The sequence below is a fragment of the Lissotriton vulgaris genome, chromosome 10 (genome assembly GCF_964263255.1).
Source record: "Lissotriton vulgaris chromosome 10, aLisVul1.2, whole genome shotgun sequence".
In the NCBI taxonomy this organism is placed as follows: domain Eukaryota; kingdom Metazoa; phylum Chordata; class Amphibia; order Caudata; family Salamandridae; genus Lissotriton; species Lissotriton vulgaris.
In genome coordinates, this window is record NC_141698.1 from 1126434454 (window position 1) to 1126450230 (window position 15777).

The 15777-nt window shown below is 46.5% G+C and overlaps 1 protein-coding gene across 1 annotated transcript in view; it reads left to right on the forward strand.

Annotated features, from left to right (window-relative positions):
* The window catches only part of LOC147689434 (exocyst complex component 1-like), a 1248358-nt gene that overhangs the window by 447450 nt on the left and 785131 nt on the right, over positions 1 to 15777 (forward strand). Inside the window, exon 5 of the mRNA XM_086939926.1 lies at positions 3427 to 3586. Coding sequence (XP_086796052.1) covers positions 3427 to 3586 — 160 coding nt within the window. The remainder of the gene's footprint in view (positions 1 to 3426; positions 3587 to 15777) is intronic.

Consider the following 15777-nt stretch of genomic DNA (forward strand, 5'->3'; position numbering starts at 1 on the left):
TCTTCTAGCCTCGCACCCAGTAGAAGGCGTGTCCTTGTATGCTTACTCTCTGCTAGCCCCGCACCCAGTAGAAGGTGTGTCCTTGTATGTTTACTCTTGGCTAACCTTGCACCAAGGACTAGGGGTGTCCTTGTATGTTTACTCTCTTGTAGCCTCGCATCCATTGGTAGGCGTGTCCTTGTATGTTTACTCTCTGCTAGCCTCTTATCCAGTAGAAGGTGTGTCCTTGTATGTTTACTCTCTGCTAGCCTCTCACCCAGTAGAAGGCGTGTCCTTGTATGTTTACTCTTTTCTAGCCTCGCACCCAGTGGTAGGGTGTCCTTGTGTGTTTACTCTCTTGTAGCCTCGCACCCAAGAGTAGGCGTGTCCTAGTATGTTTATTCTCTTCTATCCTTGCACCCAGTGGTAGGTGTGTCCTTGTAAGTTTACTCTCTGCTAGCAACGCACCCAGGATTAGGCGTGTCCTTGTATGTTTACTCTCTTCTAGCCTCGCATCCAGTGGTAGGCGTGTCCTTGTATGTTTACTTTTTGCTAGCCTCGCACCCAGGAGTAGGCGTGTCCAGGTATGTTTACTTTCTGCTAGCCTCGCACCCAGGAGTAGGCGTGTCCTTGAATGTTTATTCTCTGTTAGCCTCGCACCCAGTAGAAGGCGTGCCTTTGTATGTTTAGTCTCTGCTAACCTCGCACTCAGTAGAAGGCGTGTCCTTGTATGTTTAGTCTCTTCTAGTCTCACACCCAGGAGTAGGCGTGTCCTTGTATGTTTACTCTCTTCTAGCCTGGCACCCAGTAGAAGGTGTGTCCTCGTATGTTTACTCTCTGCTAGCCTCACACCCAGGAGTAGGCGTGTCCTTGTATGTTTACTCTCTGTTAACCTCGCACCCAGGAGTAGGCATGTCCTTTTATGTTTATTATCTTCTAGGCTCGCACCCTGTAGAAGGCGTGTCCTTCTATGCTTACTCTCTGCTAGCCTCGCACCCAGTAGAAGGTGTGTCCTTGTATGTTTACTCTCTTGTAGCCTCGCACCCAGGAGTAGGGGTGTCCTTGTATGGTTACTCTCTTGTAGGCTTGCATCCATTGGTAGGCATGTCCATGTATGTTTACTCTCTGCTAGCCTCGCACCCAGTAAAAGGCGTTTCCTTGTATGTTTACTCTTTTCTAGCCTCACACCCAGTGGTAGGGTGTTGAATGTTTACTCTCTTGTAGCCTCGCACCCAAGAGTAGGCGTGTCCTTGTATGTTTACTCTCTTCTAGCCTCGCACCCAGTGGTAGGTGTGTCCTTGTATGTGAAATCTCTGCTAGCCTCGCACCCAGTAGAAGGCATGTTCTTGTATGTTTACTATCTGCTAGCCTCACACATAGGAGTAGGCGTGTCCTTGTATATTTACTCTCTCTTAGCCTCGCACCCAGGAGTAGTTGTGTCCTGTATGTTTACTCTGTTGGCCTCGCACCCAGTAGAAGGCATGTCCTTGTGTGTTTACTCTCTTCTAGCCTCACACCCAGGAGTAGGCGTGTCCTTGTATGTTTACTCTCCCTTAGCCTCGCACCCAGTAGAAGGCGTGTCCTTGTATGTTTACTCTCTGCTAGCCTTGCACCCAGGAGTAGGCATGTCCTTTTATGTTTACTCTCTCTTAGCCTCGCACCCAGTAGGAGGCATGTCCTTGTATGTTTACTCTCTGCTAGCCTCGCACCCAGTAGAAGGTGTGTCCTTATATGTTTAATCTCTCTCTCTTAGCCTCGCACCCAGTAGAAGGCGTGTCCTTGTATGTTTACTCTTTGCTACCCTCAAACCCAGGAGTAGGCGTGTCCTTGTATGTTTACTGTCTCTGAGCCTCGCACCCAGGAGTAGGTGTGTCCTTGTATGTTTCCACTCTGCTAGCCTCACACCCAGGAGTAGGCGTGTCCTTGTATGTTTACTCTCTTAGCCTCGCACCCAGTAGAAGGCGTTTCCTTGTATGTTTACTCTCTGCTAGCCTCGCACCCAGTAGAAGGCGTGTCCTTGTATGTTTACTCTCTCTTAGGCTCGCACCCAGTAGAAGGCGTGCCCTTGTATGTTTACTCTCTGCTAGCCCCGCACCCAGGAGTAGGCGTGTCCTTGTATGTTTACTCTCTGCTAGCCTCACACCCAGGAGTATGCGTTTCCTTGTATGTTTACTCTCTCTTAGCCTCGCACCCAGTAGAAGGCGTGTCCTTGTATGTTTACTCTCGGCTAGCCTCGCACCCAGTAGAAGGTGTGTCCTTGTATGTTTACTCTCTGCGAGCCTTACACCCAGTAGAAGGCATGTCCTTGTATGTTTAATCTCTGCTAGCCTCGCACCCAGTAGAAGGCTTGTCCGTGTATGTTTACTCTCTGCCGGCCTCGCACCCATGAGTAGAGGTGTTCTTGTAAGTTTACTCTCTGCTTGCCTCGCACCTAGGAAGAGGAGTGTCCTTGTATGTTTACTCTCTCTTAGCCTCGCACCCAGTAGAAGGCATGTCCTTGTATGTTTACTCTCGGCTAGCCTCGCACCCAGTAGAAGGGGTGTCCTTGTATGTTTACTCTCTGCTATCCTCACACCCAGAAGTAGGTGTGTTCTTGTATGTTTACTCTCTCTTAGCCTCTTACCCAGTAGAAGGCCTGTCCTTGTATGTTTACTCTCTGCTAGCCTCGCACCCAGTAGAAGGCGTGTCCTTGTATGTTTACTCTCTGCTTGCCTCGCACGCAGTAGAAGGCGTGTGCTTGTATGTTTACTCTCTCTTAGCCTCGCACCCAGTAGAAGGCGTGTCCTTGTATGTTTACTCGCTGCTAGCCTCGCACCCAGGAGTAGGCATGTCCTTGTATGTTTACTCTCTCTTAGCCTCGCACTCAGTAGAAGGCGTGTCTTTCTATGTCTATTCTGTGATCTACCGTATGAGTCTACCTGTTGACCCCACATTCCAAGAAACCTCTGAGGGCTTCCCCTGAATGGTGCGCAGAGTGGCCTCTAAATTGCTGCCCCCTCCCCCCCTAAAGGGTGCATTGACTGGCCTCTAAATTGCTGGGGCGTCACAGGCACCGAATGGAGGAGAAGACATTTCTGCTGGCCCAGCCATGTCTATTCCACCAAACCGAAATCTCTCCTCCCAGCAGCAATGTTGGCAAAGAAAAGATTGACAGTGGGTCCGCCATGCTGTAGTTTCATGGCTGACCTCATGGCAATATGCTTTTTTTGAAAGACGAACTACCTACATGGGGGTGGGGGAAGGTAAATGTCTTAGGACTTTTCCACGCAGTTACAGGTCATGTACATAAAAATGTAAGCACAGTCCCAGCCACCCTTAGTGGGCCTGAGTGAGAAGTAGGAGGCCGACGGGCATTGAGGCATTTGGCTGGAGGATGGCACTCGTGCTCCCCTGGTATTCTAAGGTGTGATTCGTGTTCTGACCACCATTCTTTGTTCGTTTTCGAAGGTGACGCCAGACTTCGAGCTGCAGTTCGATAAGCTGTACAGGTGGACTGCTAGCAGCTCGGCTCAGAAGACCACGCTGCTCTCCTGCCTCTGGAAGCTGAACACGCGGCACCTCTCGGGCAGCATCTGCTTCATCAATGTCTCCTCGGGCGACCTAGAAGGTGAGGCCTGCAGTGCTGCAGGCAGCAGGATCCTGAGACACTATGCTAGAGCTGTAAATGCAGACCGCCTTTGAGAGTGAACCCTGTGCACCGGCAGTGACGCTGCACACGCGAGCTCTGTCTGCCGGCGACCATTCATGTTAAGCTACAAGTCTCTGGAAGGTGGGAATTATGTCATCTCACTCTGGCAGGATGATCAGGTGCTGGGGAATGTCACCTCACCTGTGTGAACAGGTGTGCCATTGTAGCAGGGTTTCCGTTCTCCCACAGAACTGTGCATAGAGATCTAGAACCTCAGTGAGTTAGGATGATCCAAAACTCATCTCAGTGTCAGAAATCCCCTTACCTAGCTAGCTACAGTGTCTCATGGATCATTATGGAATGATCCATGTCTTAGACAAACCAGAACATGATCTTTAGAATACCTCAGGAATCGTGGAACACATGAACACTCTTTCGTTATATAATCATTTCAAACCAAAACTGAGAGTCAAAGAACACAAGTGCAAGTTTGAAATATTTAATATTCAATGCAAAGTTCTCAAACGCAGTATCTTGTATAATACCAAAATGCAGATTATAAAAATCAGAGTCAGCAGCATAGTCACTAATCCATAGTAAGCAAAAGGTGCTAGCATGTTATAATGCAAAACCTATAGAAATCTATATCACCTATATTTCGCGCACCCTATCTAGCATATTATTTTATATCTAAGAAGGTCTCATTCGGGCTTTAGCAGGGCGGCCCCATACCTCTCAATGTCAGTAGGAGCAGTTCACATCAACAGCTACCAGCTCTCTTCATGCGCAGCACCAAGTGTCTACGTTCATTCCGTGTAACTCTATCTTAAACCCGCGTAGAGCCCAAAATGTTGGCATCAACATTATTTGTGTTATGTCTAATGTGGTGCGAGGATCAGGCCTCCCAGCAACCTTGTGTTAGGTTAATCTTAGAGTGTGCAGCTCTCAGTGTGCAGACAGTTGTACCAAGTGTACCAGGCAAAGCTGATAGCATAGAAATAACATATTATTCTCAAATAAACCACCTCATCGCTTCTAGGGTGAAAGCTACAACAACAAGTATGTGTCGTGTGCAAAACTGAAGCCGAAGGCAAACCGGCTGTTTAAACATGTAATACACTCATGCTAACTTAACGCAATATATGTAATGAAGTATCCATATGACACCCCCCCCATTGGTCCGAGCACCGTCAAACATAAGGGAAAAGGCAATACTAAATCAGACACAACAATTGAAAGCAAAGTTCAATAATCTTGAGCTAAAATAAGCTAAAAATATGTATGAATGAATATGTATGAATGCCTACAGTGGCCTCAAATCTAAAAATAAAAACAAAACTTTTGAACCAAAAGTCATCCACCAGGTCTCAAAAATATGAAACGTAGGACCAGGTTTCATCAATTCAAATGTTTGTAAGAGAAAAAACAAGGCACGTATCCGATTTCCAAAGTCATGTGCCACATTGACGTTATCCCCAGCGACATCACATGATTGTACTCTCCATCAGCTGAACATAGTCCATCCCTCCAATCCAGCGAGGGGAAAGTCATATTTCACAACAAAGCATTCCTCCCAGGCATCTCACGATTGGAAAGTATATGCAAAGAAAGTTGCCACATCCTCCAGCATGAAATCACTGCCATCATCTGAAAATAGTTCAGCAATCCAATTTAGCAATGGGAAAGAACATACGTGCTCCTCCAGCATCGGATCCTCCTGTAACGTCAGAGGACAACTCGGTGGGTTCACCAGATCGCTGTGTGTCAGAAAGGCATCCGCCGCTGCAGAGATCTCCCATTGGCCCAGAACTCCATTTATCGCTGCCAAGGCCATAACTCTCTCGCCAGAACAGATCAGCTCGTGAGCCACCACGGGACGCATTAGCTGATCAAAATCGACGTCAGGAGCAGTCCTCAAGCATAGGCACAAATCAATGGCCCAATCGAACTCGCAGCTCAGGCAGTGAAACACAGGTTGGACACACGTGAAGTCGGTGAACCGAAATGACAATCTATAGGCCGTGCTTAATGCTGCAAGCGGCAATGTTCCATAGTAGTTGAGCATCCGATTACGGCACAGTGTCAGGAGGCGTTGAACGGCGTCTTGCGCAGGACGGGCATCCATGTTTTATGAAGAAAAACACCAACAGAATGCCTGCGGCTACAGCCAGCAACACAGGTAGTCCACCAAACAAACTCGAAAAAATAGTGTGGAAAAACGTGGGAATGATACCAAAAACTTTTTCAAATGTAGTCACGAGGCCACTGCTTACTAATTTAAAAAAATGTGCAAGCCCAGTCGTTGAAGAAGCGTTAAAAATCTGGTGCACCAGCTCACAGAAATGAAACGGCAAATCAGTATTTAAAAGCGCCTGCACCTCTGTGCGGGTGTTAGCTATGTGAAGGACATAAGTTTCCCGGGCCGAACTCAGGGTCACTTGTTTTTGAGACAAAAGGGCCCTTATTCTGCTTAAAACCATTGAATTTTGCTTCCAAGGTTGGAATCCGTGGCCAGATGGAGACATCTGACGACCCATGCGTGGGTGGGTATAGAACATTCTTGCAGCACACCACACGCTCTGATACAGTTACCACATAAGCCACACCAATTAATAAACCACAACATAATTCGTTGTTTAAAAGTAAATAACTACCATTAGCTAATAATGTGAACGTGGGAACCACTGCTGGAACTGGCGTGCCTTTTAAAACACATGCTAAATTTGGGTGGTCCTGATTACAAGAACCGTGTAACTGAATGTGTCTGCATATTAATGACTGGTCAGGTGACTGTGTGCAATCCTCACCATTAAGATTCACTTCTTTTCCATCCTTCAGACATCTGTATGTGTATGGTAATGACCATGCCTCGTGTAAGAATGCATTGCCTAGTGGTTCATATCGTCCTATAGCAATATACCGCATACAGTTAGTAAATTTATATAAAGGAAATGGTAATGTAATTAAACTATGAATCAGCCACGTGGCAGTAGTGGTTTCAGCAACAGAGAAAGGCAAGGATTCTAGCTTCTCAATATGTAACATAGAAAATGATGCATCACGCATTGAAAGCATGCGCTGTTTTTCAGTAAGATTAAAAGGGGCGAAAAGGGATGAAACGTTCAATGAGTTCCAGGGAACTCGACCTGCCTTAATTGTCTGTAGAGTCCAGGCAAACTGCATTACAGAACGCAATTGATTTTGACCATGGTATAACGTGGACACTTCATCATGTACAATATCAACAACAGAAGAAACAATATTATCCAATGTGTAAATCCTGGAAGAAAGCATGTTAATACTGTTATCTACTACTGCTAGCACTTTTTCCAAATTTGCTTGATCAATCGCTCTCAGGCGTTTAGCTGCCTCAACCTGTGAAAATTTCCAAATTTCATTTGATACAGCATAAATAAAGCGTTTAGATCTACCCCTAGTCGGGCCTTTTATAAAATCATTTAGCTCTATATTCTCATTCAACTGGGACAGATGCAGTTTAACTGCAGCCAAAGTGGAATGTTGTAACCAGTTCTGACACAATTTACCTACTGAATAAGTGGTAACAGTGTGATCTGTTTCAAACCTGGGATCTGGCCTGATGTGCGTAAAACCTTCAGATAAACCCAAAAATCTACGTTGGCAAGCATCAGTGCTTCTTTGCCACAAAAGCCACCCCTCCGGATCAAAACGGGAAATATTAAAGGAGGAATTCTGCAAAAGTGCTTGTATCCCACTGATGGATATTGTAGTGAAATTACTCCAACCTGAATATTCTTCCAAGTCAGGGATAGTAGGGGTATTTAATTTTTTAGATGTAGCCAATCCAAAACATGTTGTTTGAGAAACAGTAGAATTTAAAAACAACATGTGATTCGGGATGAGACATGCACGATGCAAAGCCTCAGTGCCTTGTACCTGCCAATCTTTGGTACCCCAAACCGATTTAAGGTCAATAGCATCCTTCCATAACTCATAGCCATCCACAGATAACCTTTCTAAAAAGGATTTTGAATACAGCAATTTTGTATCAGTAAGTCTAACTTTGGGCATAAATTTCTGGTTCACTTTAAAATAAAACGACTCAGGATTTGATTGATTAAAATCTGTAAAATAAGAGTATTTTCCCAGAAATGTACTTGAGCTCCCCTGCAAGGGAGTAGGGCAATGTTCCCACTGAGTGTAATTCACAGGAACCCTCCTGGAACTTGTCTTGTGTAAGAAATGATTCCCATAATGTTGATAACAAAACAAATCACCATAATTGACAGAATCTAAGTACAAATCCTCAGCATCAAAGGCCGCATAATATTTCAAATCAGAGAACAATGCTTCTACGGCCTGAAGATCCCAATCATCAGAACGAACATTTTGCTTAATCACATCTCCCATGTTTACTCTAAGCACATTAGGAACATTAATAACTTCTGTGGGGCCATGTATCTGAAACCTAACCGCATCCCACACAATTCCATCAAGGACTGGCCAAGCAGTAATCTGTACTGAATGTAAGTCTCTCTTTAGTCTGTGTACTGAATGAGAGGAGGAAAGAGGGGCCAATGTTCCATTAAGGTACCGAATTCCTGTTCTTTCTTTCACATAATGGCCATCGATCAGTCGGAAAAAATAAAACACAAAACCAATTGACATAAAAAGATGAAATAAAAATAGTATCAGCCAAATGTATGTCCAAGGTGGAATTAAAAAATGTTTTTTAAACAACGTGGCATATTTTGCAATAGTCGATGGTTTCTTCGAAAGTTCCGAATCAGAGTCAAAAGAGAATCTGGATTGGTTAGCCAAACGAGCTTGTAAATCGGACATAGATAAATCAGCAGGATCTGCATAGGTCACCTCATCAATGTTAGTAACAGGAATAGTATTTAATAAAGGACTAGTTATGGCAGGCATCTCGAGGGACACCTCCTGATCTGCACCAGATGTAATAGCCAGCACAGAGTGCCTCACCATGGAAGGACAGGATACAGCCGGTGTCATGCTATGAAGAATCGGCCACCCTGTGTGTCTTGACATTGTCAATAGAAATAAATCTGTTTTCTTTACGACCTGGAAGTGGTGGTAAAATGACTGTTCTTGTGCCCTTCACTCCAAGAACCCGAACAGGTGCACGATATGAGGGACCAAACTCTTTCTTGTTATCGATCTTCTCTCGAACCAGTTCTCCAACTTGGGGTAGCCAGCCAACTACCGGGATCTGCAACGCATCATCCGACGTGGAGGGCAAGTGTTCCTTTGCAAGACTGTCTCTGGTCTTTTGTAGATCCTGTAAAACATTGCAATGTTCATCCACGTCAAAGGCCGCGGCCTGGGCCTGGCAGTCTGCACCATCAAGGTCAGGTACGTACATCTTGATACCAAAGAGCATTTCGTATGGGGTCCGCCCACCCAGAGACCTTCTAGGGAGATTATTAAGCGCACGCTGCACGCCATAGAGGTGGGTCAGCCAGTTTCTACCAGTGCCTATAACACGGGCTGTCAAAGATTGCTTTAAGTCGTGGTTCATTCTTTCAACTACAGAATTGCCCTCAGGCCTGTAGGGACTTGAAAACTTCACCTGTACTCCCAACGAAACCATAGCATCCTTGTACGCCTTAGAGGCGAAAGCCGGACCCTGGTCCGAATGGAAAGTACCACAAGCAAAGATTCCCACAAAGACACGCAAATCCTTAATGACAGTTCGCGAATCAGCGCTTCGATGCGGCCATACCCATACAAAGCGTGTGCATGAGTCAACTGCTACTAAGATGTATTTATACGCAGTATCAGAAGAAAAAGGACCGCAGTGATCCAAATAAACACAACCAAGTGGTTTATTAGAGATGTACAACTGTGTCTGAGGCGGACGCGCAGCAGTAGAAGGCTTGATCTGCTGACAAATGTCACACATAAGGACATAATCGCGCGTCTGTTTGTACAGTCCCCGCCACCAGAACCTCTGTTGTAGCTGAGATACAGTGGCTGAGACGCCCGCATGCGCAGACGCCACACCTTCATGAGCCGCTGTAATCAGAGAAGCTCTGCGATCCGAGTTGGGAACTAGACGCTCTCCAACTTCAGGAATTTTCACATAAGGAACCTTATCGGGACTTAAGTGGTATGTGTACTTCGAAGGGAACCCCGCAGGATATTTACCTCCCTTCTCCGTGGCAGCAACAGCGGCCAAGATGTCATCATCTATTTTGCTGTTGGACCTCGTGACTGCTGCAACTAAGTATTTTGATACCGCTGACTTCGCTGCTTCATCAGCAAGCGAGTTGCCAACAGCGTGGACCCCCACGCGCTGGTGGCCGAGAGTATGAATCACGAACACGAGCGGCAGTTTCTCTTTAAGTTCCGCCACTCGGACCCAGATCATTTTATGTTTTATTGTGCTACCCTTGGAATCACGAAAATCATTCTGAATCCAAAAGAACAAGTTCTCATTGTAAGACTGGACACAGTAGTAAGAATCACTTACGATTAAAGTCGTCACACAAGGATCAGCGTACTCCAATGCGAGCATAAGAGCACGAAGCTCTGCTAATTGTGCGGTGCAGTCCCCTAGCGTTTGCGTGTGCACAACACTGGACTTGAACTCATCGTTCACCATGGCACCGACTACAATGGCGCAAGCGGAAACGTAGGCGTGTTTAGAGCCATGCGCAACCTGCGCCGAACCATCCGTGTAAATGATACAATGGAAATCCTCCAACGGCCGCATTGCTAAAGGAGCAGGATGAACAAATTCATACTGTAAATACTCCTGCGACCGTAAAAGCGGCGTCAAAAATAAACGTGACATCCTGAGATGTCAAGGATGTAGCCTTGCAACCGAGGGTGCAAAGCTTTAGAATTCGGTACACTGGCTTTCGTGACCGCCTCCAAGGCTGGACACGGGGTGACAACCAACATGCGCTTTCCCTGCGACAGGGCACGTTCCTTAAGAATTGCCATCTGCACAGCCGTTAAAACTTTCTCCACAGTGGAAAAACGCAGTTCAGCCGAAGTGTACAAGTGTGACTTGTAAGCAATAGGTACAGTATCCCCTTCATTAAAAGTCAGGTACGTGAAACCCACCGTCCCAGGGATAATTCTTATCACCAGGTTGGTCTGGTTATCACGAGTCTGTAAGTAGTCAGAAGCGAGCATATCAGCCTGCAAGGACTGCAGAATGGCTGAATGCTCAGGCAGCCAGCATGATTTGGAAAAAGATGGTTGTACCAAGGCATATAAAGGCTTGATACGCTGGGCATATTCCGGAATGTATGTCCTCCCGAAATTTAAAAAACCCAGTAAAGACTGTAATTTTTTCAGCGTTGTCGGAGAGCGCAACTGCGCGCACTTCTCCAGGAACTGAGGAGCCAATCCCTTTCCTTCATGGTTAAGTTCATAACCTAGAAACAACACTGTGTACTCCGCAATGTGTGATTTTGCAAAGTTAAACTTGTAACCCATGTCTGCAAAGTTACAAATTATGCTGTTTACTCGACACAGATGCACCCAAAGTTCGTCGTCTGTGAGATAAATGTCATCCACATACGAACATGCAACTGGATCGAAACTCTCTAAAAGAGAGACTATGCGGGCGGAAAACACTCCAGGACTATTTTTATATCCCATTGGGAGTCGTTTAAACTTTTTTTGTACGCCGCCGCACGTAAAACTGGTCCATTGGGAACTTAGACCATCTAATCTATGTGCATAAAAACCATTGGAAATGTCAAGCGTCGTTTTGAACCGTTTACGCTCAAGACTATTCACTAGGGCAGAGCCGTGAGTATTCTGTACTGCACAGTTACGGCAATGCGAGTTCAAATGCCGGTAATCCAAAACCAGACGATATGAGCCGTCCGGCTTGTTAACAGTAAAAAGGGGATTATTCATTGGTGACACACACGTTTCAATTACACCTTGATATTCCAATTGTTCAAGGATAGCCGCGACCGAAGCTTTAGCTTCACGCCGTATGGGATACTGGGGTTGTGGCTGCGGCTGTGACCGTAAAGGAATCTCATGGCTAGGGGACAATTTATCCCAGCCACACTGATTTCGGTACACAGCCGGCGCAAGCGCCAGAGCCCACTCTTCTGCAAAATGCAGCGCTTCCACTCTCGAAACAGTGTGCGCGAAACTGGGGAGGATTACCTCCTCCCCTCGCGGAGCTGCGAGAACAAAAGGTGGGGGCCAGTCAGCCTCCGAAAGCAAAATGTCATACGTATCCGAAAGATTCTCCCAAAATACCCCTTTTACAGTTCGCTGCATGTCACCTTCAATTAACAGGACAATTTCAAAAAGTCTTTCAGGGGGAGCAACATGTGTATCAGCTGTTTCAATCACAATAAAAGTCTCAGTCGCTGTCACCTTCAACAGTGGACGGAGGGCCTCTCTCACTATGGTAATCTCCGCCGCGCTGTCCAGCAAGGTCAGAGCCCACGTCAGATTCCGAAGCCGCGTTCTCACTATCTGGGGCATATCGATGCGCCGTTAAGGCTGCGACTTTCTTCTTGGCAAACTGCGGTCTCTTTGGCGTAGAGTCGTCCCGCTGATCCCCTTCACTTCGCGTGCGGGGCTGGCCACGTCCTTGCTGGCCACCCCTGCCCCTGCCGCCCCCTCCACCACCGGTTGACGGAGCCGATGAGTCCTGAAAGGAACGAGGAGAGCGTTGGTCAGAGGCCTGATATCTGTCAGGCGATTTAATCGTAGCGCGATCGCGCAATTCATAAACTCGATCCGACTGCGCAGGTTGTGTAAGCGCCGGACTAGAAACCTGTGTCTGTTGTTGTTGTTGCTTACCCTGATTCTGCTTTTTAGGCCAATTTTGTTTTTTGGACTTGGGTTGTCCACCCGTTTCCGAAGACTGCCCCTGGGGCTGCTTCTTTTCTTTTTCAAGAAAAACCTTTACACCCTTAGAATTGCGGCCAACCGTTTTATAAGCCGCCACAATAATTCTTGCCAGCTGACGGGGTTTCTCGGCATCGGGAATTAACGCCAGACCATTGGCCACCTGAAAGTTCACTGCATCCCCTTTTACATTCGCAAGGATAATACCGCAAACTGTCTCAAATGAACCGCTCAGGCGCATACCCAACTCAACCGCCGACTCCGGTCCGTGATCATCCTGAACACGTTTTAGGACCGCAGACAGGTTCGACACTGACAGGGTGCCAAAGCACCTCGAGTAAACCGCTGCAAAAGTCTTACCCCATGTTTCAAGTCAGCAAGTTCAGGGGCTAAATCCTTCGGCAAACTAAGCGTAAGAATCCGGTGTTTTTCACCCGGAGTCGTATTAGGAAACACAGCCTCCAGCTGGTCGAATTTCTCGGCAAGCCAGTAAGGAAAATCATCCTTATTCTCTGGCTTTCTGCCCATTACGGAATTCACCAAGACAGGACTGATTTTCAAACCAGCCTGTTCCGCTCGAAGCTGCGCACCTGCGGGGGCTGCGCCATGTATATTACGACCAATGTAATGAACAAGCGCTCTAATCACGTCAACCGCGACATCATGCAGACGCCGCAGATCACCCACATTACAAGTGGCGTGATTAGGATGAGGAGTAAATCCGCCCAAGGCGGGCCAGTTTGTGCCCGGAATGGACAACGGACCTAACCTCGGAGCCGTTAAAGAATGGGGTAGGACGCCACCAAACCAAACTCCGTGCTGCCAAACATCTATAGGTACTTCCAGTGCTCTGTACGGAGCATAAGCCGCCGGAACAGCCGAGGCAGTGTATGAATGGTAGACACCTGAATTAGCGTCTACTTCCGGAAATGTCACCCAGGAATAAAACAATTCGTACGGGTACGCATGTTCCGCACTCACCACTAGAACCACAGCCAAACCTTCCGCAGGGACATTATATGCCCGCAAGTGGTCGCGAACCGCGACGCGGCTATGCTGCGCTATGTCCACGGCCATGTTAGCACAGGAAGTTAAAAAAAGACAAAGAACACTTTGTAGCACAACTGGGTAGTAATTCAAAGAAACCGTTTAAAGAAGAATTCAAGCTTGAAAAGACCTATTCCAAAAATAGGTAGGTTTTCCGACACCACCGTTTACCGGAAACGGGAATGAAGGTGTCAAGGTATGAATGATATACTACTCGAGTGTCATGTTTTAAGGCCAACCAAACCGTTGGGCGCCATGTAGCAGGGTTTCCGTTCTCCCACAGAACTGTGCATAGAGATCTAGAACCTCAGTGAGTTAGGATGATCCAAAACTCATCTCAGTGTCAGAAATCCCCTTACCTAGCTAGCTACAGTGTCTCATGGATCATTATGGAATGATCCATGTCTTAGACAAACCAGAACATGATCTTTAGAATACCTCAGGAATCGTGGAACACATGAACACTCTTTCGTTATATAATCATTTCAAACCAAAACTGAGAGTCAAAGAACACAAGTGCAAGTTTGAAATATTTATTATTCAATGCAAAGTTCTCAAACGCAGTATCTTGTATAATACCAAAATGCAGATTATAAAAATCAGAGTCAGCAGCATAGTCACTAATCCATAGTAAGCAAAAGGTGCTAGCATGTTATAATGCAAAACCTATAGAAATCTATATCACCTATATTTCGCGCACCCTATCTAGCATATTATTTTATATCTAAGAAGGTCTCATTCGGGCTTTAGCAGGGCGGCCCCATACCTCTCAATGTCAGTAGGAGCAGTTCACATCAACAGCTACCAGCTCTCTTCATGCGCAGCACCAAGTGTCTACGTTCATTCCGTGTAACTCTATCTTAAACCCGCGTAGAGCCCAAAATGTTGGCATCAACATTATTTGTGTTATGTCTAATGTGGTGCGAGGATCAGGCCTCCCAGCAACCTTGTGTTAGGTTAATCTTAGAGTGTGCAGCTCTCAGTGTGCAGACAGTTGTACCAAGTGTACCAGGCAAAGCTGATAGCATAGAAATAACATATTATTCTCAAATAAACCACCTCATCGCTTCTAGGGTGAAAGCTACAACAACAAGTATGTGTCGTGTGCAAAACTGAAGCCGAAGGCAAACCGGCTGTTTAAACATGTAATACACTCATGCTAACTTAACGCAATATATGTAATGAAGTATCCATATGACACCATCTCACTGGCAATAAGTGATCAGGTGCTGGGGTTGTCACCCGTATGATCATGTGTGTCATCTCATTCTGGCATAAGTGAACAGGCGTTAGGGATTATCAGCCATGTGATCAGGTGTGTCATCTCACTCTGGCATAAGTAAACAGGCGCTGGGGGTTGTCACCCCTTGCGATCAGGTGTGTCATCTCACTCTGGTATAAGTGAGCAGGCGCTAGGGGTTGTCACCCGTGTGATGAGGTGTGTCTTCTCACTCTGGCATAAGTGATCATGCGCTGGGGGTTGTCACCCATATGATAAGGTGTGTCATCTCACACTGGCATTAGTGAACAAGCGCTGGGGGTTGTCACCCGTAGGATCAGGTGTGTCATCTCACTCTGCGATAAGTGAACAGGCGCTAGGGGTTGCCACCTGTGTGATCAGTTGGGTCATCTCAGTCTGGCTATGAGTAAACAGGCGCTGTGGGTTGTCAACCATGTGATCAGGTATGTCATCTCACTCTGTCAAGGGTGAACAGGCGCTGGGAGTAGTCACCTATGTGATCAGGCGTGTCATTTCACTTCGGCAATAAGTGCACAGGCGCTGGGAGTTCTGGTAGTTATCACCCGTGTGGTCAGATTTGTCATCTCACTCTGGCATAGCATAAGTGAACAGGCATTGGGGGTTGTCACCCGCGTGATCAGTTCTGTCATCTCACTCTGGCATAAGTGAACATGGACTGGGGATTGTCACCTATTTTATCAGGTGTGTCATCTCACTCTGGCATAAGTGAACATGGGCTGGGGGTTGTCACCTATTTTTTCAGGTGTGTCATCTCACTCTGGCATAAGTGAACAGGCGCTTGGGGTTGTCACCTCTGTGATCAGTTGTGTCGTCATCACACTGTCGTCATCACACTCTGGCATAAGTGAACAAGTGCTGGAGTTGTCACCCATGTTGGCAAGTGCAGCGTTACTTAAGAGGTAAGCTCAGACAAGATCTTATTCATCTCTCATCAATTCTAAACTACCTCAAGTTGTAGGGCTTTTCCACGGGAGGTGTGTCAAATATGTACCAAATATTCACTGACAATCTCTACTCACATGTT